Raw genomic sequence first — 16,014 nt, forward strand, 5'->3', positions numbered from 1 at the left:
GGAAATGGTTTTCATTATCTTTCAATTTGACTGTGAAATGGCACATACTAGAAGCTAATGATGTTCTCTGTGTCTCTAATCAGTCTAACGTGTGATGGTGAGTCTCAGGCCTTTTTACTACGTCCTGCTTTGAGCTCCATCAATATTTTATACTGGCCTGCGTTTATGACACTCTTTCGGGTCTATAAGTTTTGATGGTTAAAAAAGGATAAAACAGGCTAACATGTCCTTGTCTGTTTTTGTAAAACTGATGATGACTGAAGGAGCTGAGTTGTGATTGTATCAATACAATCAATGTGACAATTTTTGGACAAACTGTTTGCTGTTCATTTACGCATTTTGTGTATAATATAATTGTTATAATTGTTTACTTTTTGATTACTTTTCTAACAAATGTTTGAAACTTGGTAATGAAGCTGCATGTTTTCTCAGGTTTGACATTGAACATTTTTCCTGTTTACACTGTACAGTAATGTTGCTAGTAATCTAGTTAACTAGTTAATTGATCCCAAAGCAACAGAATGAATGTTTTATTCGACATATAAGCTTTTTACTCAAAATAATATATTCAGATGTAACTCCCTTTGTAATCACCAACATTTTGAATAGTAGGCCTAACTGTAATTTCATATTTTTTCTCAGTAACGAATAACAATTCCATTATTTCCTCATTTATTTACGCAACGCCGTTACATGTAACTAGTCACTCCCCAACACTGGTAATGTAACTCCTCGAAATTCCGTTTATATACGAGGGATGAACAATTTCGAAAAATATATATAATTGTGATTATTCTGATATTGCGATATGATTTGCGATATCAGAGGGAATGGTCATTTTTACGTCATAATTCTCATTTTCAGTGAAAAACATAAAAATGGGATCGGTACCAAACAAAGATGTTTTCTTAAGTCTGTGAAATATGATGTGTAGGCCACGACATCTCTGCAGCATCAAAATATTTAACTCAAAATGGTATTTTGACACACATGCCGCCTTTAACAAATATTGCGCCTCCTGCGATTTGAAAATTGCAGTAAGCCATATTGTGATTTTTATAAAATCTTGATTAATTGTGCAGCCCTGTCATATACTAGTAATTTGTTTGGCCAAATATGTTTTGAGAGAAACCTAGTTGATGCCTGGATTACTGTATGTTCACTGTTTTTTAGAGTAAAGTAAGTGCTACTATTTTGTACCACACAAAATGTGTAGGCAGGCAGTTGAGGTGGATGGCTGGTGTTCAAACCACAGGACTTTGACACCTGAGTTCACATCCTGAGCCCTGCGTGTGGTTAGGTTCAGAAAACAAGAGCACTCTGGTTAAGGGTAGGGAAGATCATGGTTTCTATTGAAGGTTAATAAAATGAACTGGTCCTGTCTCGTGCTTCAACTCACTTTTGACTTTTTCAAAGTTAAACCAAGACCACAGCATTTCCCCCAACCTTAATCAAGTGCTAAAACATTATCATGAACACATTCATCATGCTTTAGTTGCATTTTACACACACTTTCAGTATGAACATTTAGCAAAGAGGCTGATTCTTTCGTTTCCTCGTTATGCTTATTAAATTGTAATTCAGCTGGCAATACATTTTTTTCTCAAAACGTATTTGCTGTTAAAAAATTAGTGGGATGACAAATGTCATTTGTAGAAGACAGGGTTGGTACACTGAATGGATGAATCGTATGTGTTTGCAAATACGTGCGTGCATGAATACACATGCATGAGTATATGTGTAACGCAGCGATTGTAGTGGCGGAGCACAAATCCCATCAAACAACGAAGCCCTGGGAAAAGGGCCAGAGGCGGAGATGAGAGTGAGTCTAGTTGGAAGCCAAAGAAGAGGGTGGATAGACCGAGCAGAGAGGGGGAGCTTCTCTTCCAGGTTTTACAGAGAACAAGGCAGGAAACACTACGATCTGCAGAATTAAAAAGATGTAGGTAGCACTTCTGAAGACCCCTCTCAGATGGAGAGTCCTTACTGCCTACATGATCAGAAATTAAAAAAGCTTTTCGAGGACTTCCACAGTACCTTGGCGTTTGAGAACCACCCACTGCTGAGGCGAGCCAATTCAAGTTATTCAGAACTGTGACCAATCAATCACAGACTAGTGCAGGTGGAGGAGGAAGAGAAGAAGAGGAGGACAAAACCTCTGAGACTTCAGCGCACCCAATCTCTCTCACATGCACACACACACACACACACAGACAGCTGTAAAAGAAACAAATACATTTTTGGTTCACAATGGAAAATAAACGCCGCACCTACCACTTCACACATAGAGAAGCACTCCCTCTGCAGCGGAATGAATAAAGCACTTCACACCTGGAATTTTCTAGGGCATCACGCCACTCTACATTACCACTGCAACCCACTCAGGGAACTGTACCCGCTTTTTTTCTCTCTGTCAAGCACAGATAGTACCAAAGACACGTCACGAGCGCTCTCTGAAACATCAAACAGAAGATGGGGCTGAAAATTACACAAGGATGCGCGCACACACTGCAAATAATAGTGTTGAGAGACAAGGAGAAAAGATTTGCAGCGAAGGCAAAATAAAGCATCCTCCTCTGACAGGGCTGGAGCTTTAGCAGACCTCTAATCCTATTTTGACACATAATGCTATATTGTCTTCCTTTAAAAGAAGTGCAAGGCCTTCTTTTCTCCCCAGAAAACTAGTAGTATGAATGCATCTGCTTTTTGTTTTCCTTGAATTCATCAGGCAAACAATTAGTGAGACAAACGCAGCCCTCAAATGCACCACAGTGGATGTCAGCGAGGTTCAGACACTCCGACCGTCTCTGTTTGTTCTGTGCTGACACTAAAGGGCTTGTTTTCCCCCCAGTGGGCTTTTACAGCTCCATCCTGGTAATTCACTGCACTGGAATCAACAAGCACATACACTGTGATGTACTGTAAGATGCTTTTTAAATGTGTCCAGGGAAGATGTAAAACTCTGCACATGCAGCATGCACCACTGTGTCTTCAAAGCCTTCATTATTGATTTCAGTCAGCTGGCTTTACTCTGAGACTGAGCAATTAAAACCTGAAGGTGAAAAACAAAACACTTTTGTTTCAAGGCAGAGATATCTAGGAACTGACATATCTGCTGACAATTTCAAAATAAAACATCACATATTACCTAATTAAAGCTGCAGTGGGTAGAATTGGAGCAAATATGATTAAAAAACTGATTTTCATAAAACGGTCACTATATCGTGACAGTAGTGCATGAGACAGGTAGTCTGAAAAAAATCATGTTCCTCTGTGTCCTCTGGTGCTCCTAATGGCATCTGCAAGATTTCACAACCGGAGGAAAACAACCAATCAGAGCCGAGCTGGAGCCTGCTGTCTCTGAGCAGCTGTCAATCACTCGCGAACTCCGATCAAACGGTCAAACTAGGCAGCGCTGATCAAATATTAATCAATATTCTGTTACTGTTATGCCTATTTCACTACAAGATGTTTCTGAAAACATTTGAGGAGAGAAATAGGCATTACAATAACAGAATATTGATTCATATTTGATCAGCGCTGCCTAGTTTGAGCTGCCTCCGTTGAATGAACAGCCAATAGGAACGCTCTCTCTCTGAAATGACCTATGATTGGCCAAAGTCTCCCGTCACAGTCTAGATTATTTAAAGCCTGAAAACAGAGCTATGAGGAGGTGCAGAAGTCTAGTTTTCTCTCAGAGTACTTTAATTACAATATGCTGAAAGGTTATTATGGGATTTTTGCCCAATGATGTCAAAAATATTCTGCTTACTGCAGGTTTAACAGAATCATATCAACATAAATAACTGGTGAAGGATTGATTTGAAATACACGGCAGAGTAAGAGTAGCATTTTCAGTTCAAATTCAATTTAAATGTTTAAATTCTGGAGGTTTTGCAATGGTTCAGCACCACAACAACAACTTTCTCTACATGTAAAATATCAGCAGTGATTATGGTTACAAAATTAAAAAAACATGATATGAAACTGTACAGAGCAACGACACTATATAATCTGGTTTAGTTTTTCTAAACTGTCACATTTTTACTGCATATCTATTTCAAGTAATTCCTTCTAACACCAACCCCGGGATATCTGCATGCAGGGCTGCACTCTGCAGATATATGTATTTTCATTTATATAAACACCACCAACCAGTGCGAGGCCATCAAGCCGGCGAGCTGAGGAATCCTTGTAACCGTCTCCTGTGTCAGAAAACCAATAAAAAGGCAGGAAAATAAATAGTGTGCGTTAGTGTGGCTTTCTGTTCTCCTGTCAGCCCAGGGGAGTCTGAGCCTGAGAGTAAAGGTGCTGACCAGCTCTCACGCTGCTTAACGTTCAGCTCGCTACTGGTTTTATGTGCCTCTAATGTCCACAGTTGTTTGTTGGGTGTTTTATTTTTGTTTTTGTTTTGGGGTATATACACAGTAAATGCTAGAGTTGGCACAGAAACACAAAAGGGTGATACACAAGGGTTCCAAACTAAATAAAAAAGTGGTTCTCTAACGGACCATGTCTAAGCTTTTGTGGCAATGATGTGTAACCCCGATGACCCCCTATCCTGGGAATGGCACATGGGATGTCTGAATGGGAATGTAGCCAGGTTTAAAAATTGGGCCGAACACCCACAAGGATACATAAATGGATAGATAAACAAGGCTGTACAATTTATTTCTAATTAGCATGTATCATGATTAGAGCTGAACTTCAGGATGTTTTTGGTACCTGCCCCTTCGGCCGCATACAGACCAACTTTGGCACTGCATGAAAAAACAACATAGCTCCCTCATTCATTTGAATGGTGCCACACGGTGGTTGTGCCCAAGCAGAGGGCAAAGAACACCCGGTCATCTGGCAAGTAAAGTGAACCTGGCTCACATTTTTCCTGAAAAAAAAGCGATGTTATCTGGGAAGAAGCTGTGTAGGTCAATCAAATAAATACAAGCACACTTTCCTGGTAGATTACTTTCTAACATGAACAACATATTTCTAATGTTTACCTCACAATCTAAGTAATTGGTCGTTTTCCAGAGCAGTAAAATCCTTCCTCATAATATTCAGTTAAGTCAGTGTGTTGGTGTCTGATAAGCCTTCAAATGCATCAATCTATTACTCAAACTGGACTTTCTGGATGGTATATCATCGTCTTACCAGAACCTGAAGCAACCCACAACCCAACCACGCAGCTTCTTGCATTGTTGTAAAACATGTCTGTTTTCGGTCTGAACTCAGCACTGAGTATTGAAAGCTGGAATCAAATGTCTGGTCAGATTCATGATCTTGTTTACTACAAGGTAGTAAGCAAGATTTTTGTACGACTGTTTGTGCTTAGACAATATTTAACATTTGAGAACTTTTACCTATTTTGTTAAATGAAAGTGGGATATCAAAAAAGTGTATATTTGTTTGTAGGCTATCAGTAACAAACCTCTCCTTTTTTCCCTCAAAACAATACCCAGCCCTAAACCTGTTTTTTTATCCGCCAAGCAAATAATTACAGAATTTGACAAATTTGAATCTGTATAATTGAAGTGTGTATAGTTTCTATTCTGCTTCAGGAGTGGTACATCAAGTGCTTCCAGTGCACATGATCAACAACAAATTGTAAAAGGTGACACATGCAAATCTTATTTTCAGAAAAAAACAACTACTAGGTACTAGAGATGTCACAAGAACCAATACTTCAGTACCAAGTCGATGCCAAAATTCTGAAAACTGACAGTACTCATTTGTCTACAGTATCGCAGGTACCGTCGGGGCATCCTGTCATCCCATGATATAAAATGTGTTTGGGACGCAGTAAACTCAATATCGCACCCTATTCTTTCTCTGATAATACTACAATGCGAACAACAAATCCGTGTTGAAATCGGCAGGATGAGAGCTAGTTAACGTTAGCTGTTAGCAGCCGGTTAGCAGTACAATCCTGCACAGAGCGAACAGCTAACGTTAATGGAAGGTATCATTACATTATGATGCATTCAGGCTCTATTCCGTAAAAATTAGTATTGGGGAAAGGTACATTATAACGTTATCATGGTGTGTTCAAATGTAAGCTTGTAAAATGTATTTATTGTCAAGAAACTTGTTGTTTGACAGAGAGGTTTTCACAGCAATAACAAAAATATATATTATGGGAATTCTGACCTGTTTAATTTCTTAAAATGCGTATGTAAACGGTGATAAAGGAGTGTATGTTGAAGTACATGGGATTTATTGTTTTACTTTTGTTTTTTACTGTATCGGTATCGAATTGGTATCGAGAATTGTGTCATTTCACTGGTATTGGTATCAGCTACTAAATTTCTGTTATCGTGATATCCCTAATAGGTATAGGTAGAGTGGAAACAGCTCAGCTTAGTGTTGGAGTTGAAAAAAGTCAGAACATGAAAATCTTTGATTTCCTAAAGGCTCAAAGGCTGTGCTGGGTTTGCTGCTGTTGTAAATGTGTTAAAATAGCAGTAATTATTTATTCATTAATGTTAACACAAAGACCTCAATAAGAGTAAACCGAGGTGTGTATCGATGCGTGCTAACACAATGACTGAGTGATACTTAAAACGAGCCGGCAGGAGAGAAAACCGGAGCCGGAGAGTAAACTATCTATCCTGCAGAAATAGCCTGTGATGTTTCACACAGCCAGATAACAAGCTGCTGTTGTGTAAGGTCCAGGCCAGAAGATGGAGGGGAGGCGAGAGGAGGGGAGAGGAGGGAGGAGAGCTGAGAGGGGAGCTCTCTCTCTCTCTCCTTTAAAGGGAACTTCTCATGGTGGGAGGAGGGACCTTCAACTCTCCCTGCACACCGTCTACAGGCGGAAGGAGCCATTAAATCAAGAAACAAATGGCACTGATCAGCCCTCACATCATCGTCCGTCGTGAGAGGGAGGGGGGTGGGGGCTGACATCAGCTTTTACAAAGTGAGGAGGGGGGTTGTGGAGTGAGAGCAGGGGTGATGTCTAGTATAGCGCTGGGCATTTGAGACAGATTATTGGAAATTTCTGTAGTCAGCGATAGTGAGTAAATCCACCAGTGCACTTTATAGAGATATGTGTTTGTTGGGGCCGGCTGTCTTCTTTTTCTAGAAAGCAGGAGGTTTGCAGAAGACATTTGGCTTTGTGTTCAGCCTGCATACAACATCTCCCTCAAGTCATAAAAGCAAACCTGTGCAGATCAAATATGAACCAAAGGCTTCAGTGATGTTGACGTCAAAAAAAAAAAAGACTTCCAGCACACACACACACACACATTCATGAGCATGCACACGTACACTGGAAGCACTAGAGGCAAGACGGTCTGTGTTGAACTGAGATAAACCTGCAGCCAGCATGAGGTCAGCGGGCCGACTGATGTAGTGTTGACCACACAGCACAAAGATAGACACACAGAGTGAAGGGCAAAAGTAAAGGGAATACAGCAAAAAACATACTTGTTCAAGTAAAAGGTTCAAGCTCATATGAAAACTGGATCAATCCCACACCCATTAATTGGCACTCTGTCTATCCGCCCTGCTTCCATGTGTGGGTATATTGATCAGGATGTGCGTCGCTCTCAGGTTTCCAGTAATCAAGAGCAGCAAACAGCAGCAGGAGGAGAGGGCGTGGAGGCGCAGCAGACAGATCCTCGGAGTGCAGAGTTGTAAAGTGCCAGGCTGAACCGACCGAGGGGTTCAGGAGCAGTCATGTGCACCAGGCTAAATTATTCATGCTGATTAGACTCTTCTTATTGAAATGAATTTGAGAGAGTTCAACATATGTTTCATGGCATCGCCGTTTAAGAGGCTTGCTAAATTGAAGCTGTGACTCTGTGCCAATTTGCAAGTGTGGTGGTGGAAAGTAACTAAGTAGATTCACAAGTACTGTACTTAAGTTTAGAGATGCACTAAAATTTTATTCCGATTTCTGATTTTTTTAAAAGTCTGACCTGCCGATTCTAATTGTTGCCAATTTCCGATTTTCTTTCTAAGAACTATAATTGACAGCAAGGCTCCAGATTAACTTTTTATTTTTATCACCGCCCCAAAACAAATCCCGAAAAATAATTTCAACCATCCCGAAGTCAGCGTAAACCATCAACGAATTCTAATTCTGTTACTCTTTGTTACTGTTAATGTCATCTATAGTTGTTATTTGTGTAAAAATACACAATTCAAATGATTAGGAAACAAATGATTGTATTTTATCTAAATACTGACTTTGATTAAAACAACATTTTTGCATTAGTAGTTCTAATTATATATTATAAGCTGCTTAGAGCTAGTGTTAGTGTTAGGGAGTTAAACAGGTCATATTTCTCTCTCTATTATCTTTTTTATTTAGCTGTAAAAACATCTCTTTCAAACAACTGTATTTATTAAATTTTCTCGCCAAAACTAAATTTGAAGATTACGTATGAACACATCATGATAGCATTATAATTTGCCTTCGCCCAACTTCGCCCACTTTTCTACTGAATAGAGCTTGAACGTATTATAATGCAAGTCAATGCAACCTTCGTTAACGCAAGCTGTTAATTCCGTTATAAGCAGGACCGTGCGTGGGAGAGACACCGTGCTGTCGGCAGACGAGCCGGTCCCTGTGATTACTCTGAGCAGCATGCATAGGAATGAATTACAATATGATAAAAGTCCGGGAAAGTTAATTGATCCAAATGCTTTGAAGGTTGTGCCTCTACGGCTTATTTTGGACATACAGTTTTTGGCAAATTGCAGCTTTATGTCTTCTTCACTCACGCTGAAGAACTTCCACACCGACGACATGTTCGTACTCTAAAATACAACGTACTGTTAAATATTAACCAGGGGTTCCAACCTTTTTGGCTTATGACTCCTTACAAAGAAACAAAATCTAATTGGGGCTCCTTGTCATACTTCAGATGTCCAAGAGTGTTTTAGCAGTTCCACCAAAAAGATATTTCCCCTTTAAACTGTCTGAGATCGTTTCATTTAAATAACTGTTCATGGCCCAAAGAGGTCAACTATTTTACAAAAGAGAAAGATTTGAGAAAAGTCAAAAACTGAATACACAATTTGTGTAGCAGAACCTTTTTTCTTCTTCTTTCCTACCGCACTAATCATCACATGACCCTTCAGATTTATCTTGACCCCTAGGTTGAGAACCACTAGACTAACCACCCAACTGTATAAAGGTAAAACTAGCTCCATTTGACCAGCTACAACAGTAAAATGCTACTTGCAAAGTAATCCAATAATGTCATTATAATTATTTATCAGTCACAAAGGCTATTCTGCTCCAGAACGAGTAGTTTTACTTTTGATACTTTAAGTACATTTAGCTGATAATACTTCTGTACTTTTACTTAAGTAAGACATTAAAGATCTGCTACTTTTACTATCTGAATACTTGTTCCACCACAGGTATATGAGTGCAGTGAACATGTGTCCACCTGGGTGTCTAAATATATGGATAATAATATTATCTGCCTGTATCTCTGATAAACCATCAAATCGCTATAATGACAGTATGTGGGTGAAGGCGCACTGCTCGTGTGTGCCTATTAAAAGTGTTCTGAAAAAGCCCGAGGATATGGAAACAATGCCAGTGTCCACCGCCGCCTCTCATCACCACATACTGTAACACATCAAACACAGCAGCACGCAGGATAAAGAGGAGGATAAGAACTATAAACAGCATTCGTCTGCTCACATTTAAATGTACCAATTCTCGTCCTTCCCCTCTATCATTTCATCCATCTTAAGTAGTTTGACTCTAAATATACACACAAAACCGCCTGAACATCCATCTCAATTGTCAAGCCATTCTTCATCCTTTCTCTCTCTGAAAACCCCCCTCCTCCTCCGCTCTAAAAGCCGCCCACTCTACTTGTCTATCCACGCTCCACAGTCTTCCTTTCGAAACTTCCAACTCCTCCGATACATCACTCAGCCTCCATCTTCCTTTTTCACTCCCCCCGGGGAAGAATAACATCTTAACCTGGGCAGAAGTATATTACGATGTGATTTTAAAACATTTAAATCACTTTCTATTTTTGGAGACACTTGAAAATCACAGTATGCACAAACACATCAAAACATTGCGCATCGCTGTTGTTTCTCAAGTTGACCGATTCCAAACATATTCAGCTATTTTCGTGCTGCCCTGTCTTGGCCTTTCTGTCTCTTTCACCCGCTACCTCGCTTGTCAGAAAATATAAAAATCTCCACCGGGAGGAACTGCACGGACCACATTATATTCAACTTTACTTCCTTGTCTCTTTCCATGTAAGACAAACTCAAAAATAATTTGCACACACTTTACATTTTTTTTTTGTCTGCGAGAATAAACTGCGCATGAAGAGGAAGGGGGCGCAGAGGGAGGCAATCTTGTTACCAGCCGGCATAGCCCTGGGAAGATTTCTATCAGACACACGTATAGAGAGAGGCATCCATTTAGAAAATGGCTTTTCTAGGCATGCTGGGCCATTTAGCACACCCTGTGACGACTCCTGTTTGGGGCCATGATAAATGTTCTCTCACACCCGCTCTGTGCACACTGTCAGACCAGCACACACAGCCATATGGGAATCCTACACAAGATATAACTGGGATGGGCGTAATATTTTTACAGAGACTGGCTTCACTGGGTTTGGCCCACAGAGAAAACTTCAGCAACATGTAGCCTCCATTAGTTTAAATCCACAAAACTTAACGTCACGTCAACATCACATCTCAACCCTCGGTCTCATTAAGCTCAGGATTTATTCAGCTATGTCCAAGTTTTACAACAAGCAGTCAAGAGACACTATAACATATTGAAACCGCACATACAGTATATCACTCTAAATACCACAGCACAGAAACAATTACTCAGCTAAACAATCAGGCGACTGACAGGAATGTATGAGCAACTCCTTTTTTTCAAGCAAAAACACCAAAACATTTCCCAGTTCCAGCTCCTCGTTTGTGAGGATCTGCTACTTTTCTTTGTCTTATGTGATAGAAGAGTCGATATCTTTTGGTTTTGGACTGTTGCTGCTGTCAGAGAAAACAAGCATTTTGATGGCAGCAGCCAGGGCTTTATGAAATTGTGATGGACTTTTTTTCACTATTTTCTAACATTTTATAGACCACATGATGAATCAGTTTATCAAGAAAAGAATCAGCAGATGAATGAAAATTTAAAAAATAATAATAATAATCAGGATAAATAATCATGCGGCCCTTAAATATGAATAGTATCACCACCAAAGTCTGCATGTGCAATGAATTGCATCCAATAGAATAAGATAAGAACAGACATTCCCATTCAAATCAACGTAGCAGGATTGTCAGAACGGCGTCAATGTTTATGTGTACCGTTGCCATTGCGACCGTTGTAGCGGGCTAACTTCCGTATAAACTAAACCAACTTACGGCAAGTCGCGGACTACCTGAGGTGAGGTTTAGCAGTAACGACTCAAACAAGCAATGGAGTAGTAACATTACGAAGAATAAAGAGCCAGAGTAAATGAGTCAAATTTAACAACATAATGCTTCATCCACACACTCTTGGAGGAAAGCACATTGCTATCGACACATGAGTGACAACTTTGTTTGGCTCATTTTCTGTAACGCAGTGTAGCATTAGCGGACAGGTGGGTAGTTAGCTCGTTTGCTAATTCCGCCACGCTTTAATGCTACACTGGTTACAGGAAATGAGCCGGCTGGTGGCCAGCAGCAGCACTGGGTCTGACGTTCCCTCCGCTCCAGACAAGCTAACTAGCCAGCCAGCCATTTCCAGAGCTGCGTCCTTTACAGCTCCACTGACGTGTGTTCTGTTGTCACCATAACAACAAACAACAATCACCATTTTCTTTTGTACTACTGTTCTACTCCTATTTTTTTTCTATGGTTGCATCATACTGTATATTCAGTAAAAAGTAAAAAATAGTAATATAGGAGTAAAGGAGTAGGGATGCACCGATACTGATCGGATATCGGGCCGATACTGACTCAAATAGCTGGATCGGGTAACGGTGACAATGGGGCCGATCTATTCAAATCAATTCTCTGTTTATATACTGTATATATTATATACTGGAATTAGAATTCCTGTTTAAGTTTTGACCAATTTGTTGCTGCATTAAAAATGTTTACACTTGAAATGTAATTCCTATTTATTTTGAATATTTTTTACCAAATTGTTGGTGTATGATTTATTATTTTAATCATAAATATAAATTCAGTAAATCTATATCTATGTATTTATTTGTTACATTTTTTTTTTTTTTTTTTAGAAAGTCAAGAAAACAATGTTTAAGTCAAGCCTGATGTTGCCTTACACATAAAAGAATGATCCCAGTCACTTCCACACAGTGAGGCATACAGCTTATTAATTAAACACTGGTATCAGATCGGTACTCAGTACTCGGTATCGGTCGATACCCAAAGCCCAGGTATCGCTATCGGTATCGGGACTGAAAAAGTCGAATCGGTGCATCCCTAAAAGGAAGAGGGAAAAATGTTGTGATCTTTTGGTGTAAACACTGCCTCTCGAAGTTTAGTGATTTTGTCTAAGTTTCAGATAAATGGAAGGATGACATACTTCTTTAGGAGTTGAGAAAATGCTCCTTCCTCTTAGGCTCTGAAAACTCTTTCAGAAACCCTCAAAAAATGCATCGTCACCAAGCTTGAATCAAGATTGTTTTTCTATAGTTTCATAGAATATTTATCAGACAGCAACAATATGCTTTCACCTTGAAACCATAACCATGAGTAACATTATTACAGAAGTCGACTGCCATTTAGAAATCCACATTGCTCAGTGGGAATACTGAAAACATATTAGTACAAACTGCGAAAGACAAATATTTTGATGGGTAAACATTGTCTGTTATGTTTACACTGGATGAGTGCTAAAAATCAACCTCTCTCTATCATGTAGTCTGAGCGTCTCCTTGATACCCACTACTGGTCACTAACCTTTACGCCATCACTGTCAACTCACTTCCTCCTCTCTGGGATCCATCAACGTCGCCACACCACACTAACAGCCATCACTGTTACTAACCACTGTTACTGCTAGCATTAAAGCTGCCACAGGCACCGCACCGGCTGGATGAATCACACTCACCCATACAGCAATAATGAAGCATTTATCTCAGGGTGCATTACAAACCCTGGAAGCACGGCGAACATGCGCACATGGCAGAAATATGATGAAACAGTGTCAATCACACTCTGCTCAACCATCTGCTCTACCACAAGACAGACACGTGCTACACACAGCCTCATGCGAGGACGATGACACAAACAACCAAAACACCATATTCTGCTAAATGTGATTTTATATCATTAAAATCTCATGCTTCTGAAAACAAGTGAAAACATTTTGTTAATTTGTTGAAATAATTTCACTTTTTTTCCCCCAGTGTATCTTCACTTTAAAACACTGATTTCACAGGATCTTGATTAAGGAAGGTCAATCCAGGAGTGATATCTGACTCTTGAAAAATAATTCTTGAAAATATAACTGATTAGTGGGGAAAAAGTACATTTATCTCAGAGTAAAATTATCTTAGAGACTACAGTAAAACTATCTTTAAAAGATCAACATTTTTTGCAGTGCTCATACAAACGCACTTGGGAGCTTATGTCGTACAACCTCGCCCAGTGAAATCTTACTGATTAATAATGCAGAAAAAAAGCGCTGCGTCACATGCGAGCATGACGTCAACTTACCGATCTCATCTGCTGAGTCCCGGTGACGTGCTGCAGAACCTTTTCCAGCTCCTTCTCGATGCGTCCGGCCCAGTGAATCATTCTGGAAAATAAAATTAGACATTTTCAATCTGCATCACTCGACATTATCACCTGAGCATGTCATCATCATTCATTTCTCTTGTCAGTGGATGTGAGTGAGTGTGTTTGTAAGACAGTGTCAGAAAGAGTCGCTCCCCATCTTTGTGTATCTCTCTTTTCTGTTGTCAAACTGCCATACAGTACTCCCCCCATTCCAGATCCCTATCTGGACGCGTCCCTGTCCAACCTCTCCTAATGTCTGGGTTAATCATCAGCAGCTTCCCTCCCCATCACATCTTGCATATATCTGGTCGGCCCTGGCAGGACCGGTAGCGAACGTGCCTGTCTTGGCTCGGCTGGGATCAGCGGCTCTGCAATAAAACTGCTCAGGTCTGACAGAAATGCACCCTAAGCAGGAGCTGATCTCCGTTAGACGGAGCCAAGTTTGGAATTAAGAGATCAAACGGCTCAAGCTCATCACTGTATATCTCCCAGCAAGCAACAAATGACTTAATGGATCAAGATTTTCACTAGATCATTTTAAAGCAGCAGGGGCTAACCTGCCAACCTGGATACAAGCTGAACAATCCACATGCATGGCCAATGAGAAATTCTCTACTCAAAAAAACATTATGAAAGCTTATCTTCCAGCAATCAGATGAATACATTCTGTAATGCGTTTGCGAGCCAACCACTGACTCCGTGCCAACCTTTTCCTTTCAGCAGCCTGCAGATAGCTAATCACTAGCATCAACAACACAACACAGTCGTTTGTCTTTTAATATGATGACTGAAACAAATGTCATCTTTAAATGTCAGATTGGCTCAGAAGACAAGAGGGAAGACAGATTTATTAAATTTGCACAAATCTGCCAAGTAGTGACAGCGCTCGCCATAATCACAAAGCCGGAGCGGGCCTCATCGGGAGAGTAACAGCAGAGCAAACACGCCAGGCGCACTGGCTGTGTTTATAGGGGACGAGATTAAGAGCAAGCAAGAGGGCCTCCAAAAGGATGGTGCAGAGCGGGACCGCTGGGGAGAGGCCGCCGACTATGAAAAGGTCACCTCAATATGAAATGAAAACAAGCTTACAGTGAGAGCAGAGCCGAGGAGGACGCAGTGATACTAACAGTGAGGGACAATACCTCTGCCCCAAGCCAGGCAGACTTCTTACGCAACTTCATTAGTCTACATACACACATACTGTGTGTGTATGTATAAATATATATACACACAGACACACAGCTTTGACAGAATGACATGCAATAAGAGGATCATGTTATGTCTCATATTGTAAGTGTATGTAAATACACATATACCATAGAGCTGGGCAATCTTAAACACTGAATTGGCTTTTTACTGTATTCATGTAATATTTGATTTACACTTTTTACGTGTGGATGATATTGACTATAATGTGGACTTGATGGCCAAGCAGGCTGACAGTTTGTTTTTTTATTCAAGTTACTACGAGGAACTTTCATTTTGTGTTGATTTTGGCGGTCCCTGTGGACAAAAGCGGTAGTGTTTCTGAGCGCCAGAGTCCGTTTAGAAAACCTCTCATTTTACTGCAGCAGGGTCTGACAGTCTGCCCCAAGCGGTCCTAGTTCTGGTCTCCCCGTGCCTCCCTTCCCTCCAGCGTGCCCAGTAATACGGCCTGGGTCTCCAGCAGCATGGGCAAAGCTGTGGTCCTGCAGCTGGAGGAAGAGCCGCTGGTGCCGGGCTCTCCACTGGGCTGGTCAGGAGGCCCCGCTGGAGTCTGAGCTTTAAGAGTTTCTGGTGACCCTGCAGGATTTTGTCTGATGGTCTCCTTTGCTTATGTAGGTCATATAGAGCAGTCGTTCCCAAAGACTGGGTCGGGACCCACAGGTGGGTCGCAAGACATTTTATTAGGGTCGTCATATAAATTTGCAGAATTTCTTCCATAGTCTTATATTCAACATTTATATCCGCAGTACACCTCTGAGCCACATGACGCAGCCTGAATGTTTGTATTGTTCGGATAATTGTAGCCTACTTATAAGATTGAATTTAATATGAAAGGATAACGTTTATTCTGTTTCTTTTACTGATGAGAGGAATAAGACGAGAGCCTGTTAACTCCACCTAAATGCATTTATTGGGCCTCTTTTATAAAGTGTTTAACATGTTTGTATTGCATGCATAAAACAAAGTTGGGATTTATCAAACGTATGTCTCTTTGAAATGGCTGATTTACGTATTCCAAGATAATATAAGATGATGAGGAAATGGAAGTAAAAATGGTCAGGAACGTTCATT

The 16,014-nt window shown here is 40.4% G+C and overlaps 1 protein-coding gene across 3 annotated transcripts in view; it reads right to left on the reverse strand.

The window, feature by feature from the left end:
• Positions 1 to 16,014, reverse strand: part of LOC119487246 (voltage-dependent calcium channel subunit alpha-2/delta-2-like) — a 179,498-nt gene that overhangs the window by 159,144 nt on the left and 4,340 nt on the right. For all 3 annotated transcript variants that reach the window (XM_037767976.1, XM_037767968.1, XM_037767959.1), the window contains exon 2: positions 13,675 to 13,756. In XM_037767976.1, the coding sequence (XP_037623904.1) occupies positions 13,675 to 13,756 (82 nt within the window). The remainder of the gene's footprint in view (positions 1 to 13,674; positions 13,757 to 16,014) is intronic.

Source organism: Sebastes umbrosus, chromosome 1 (assembly GCF_015220745.1).
Source record: "Sebastes umbrosus isolate fSebUmb1 chromosome 1, fSebUmb1.pri, whole genome shotgun sequence".
NCBI classification, from domain to species: domain Eukaryota; kingdom Metazoa; phylum Chordata; class Actinopteri; order Perciformes; family Sebastidae; genus Sebastes; species Sebastes umbrosus.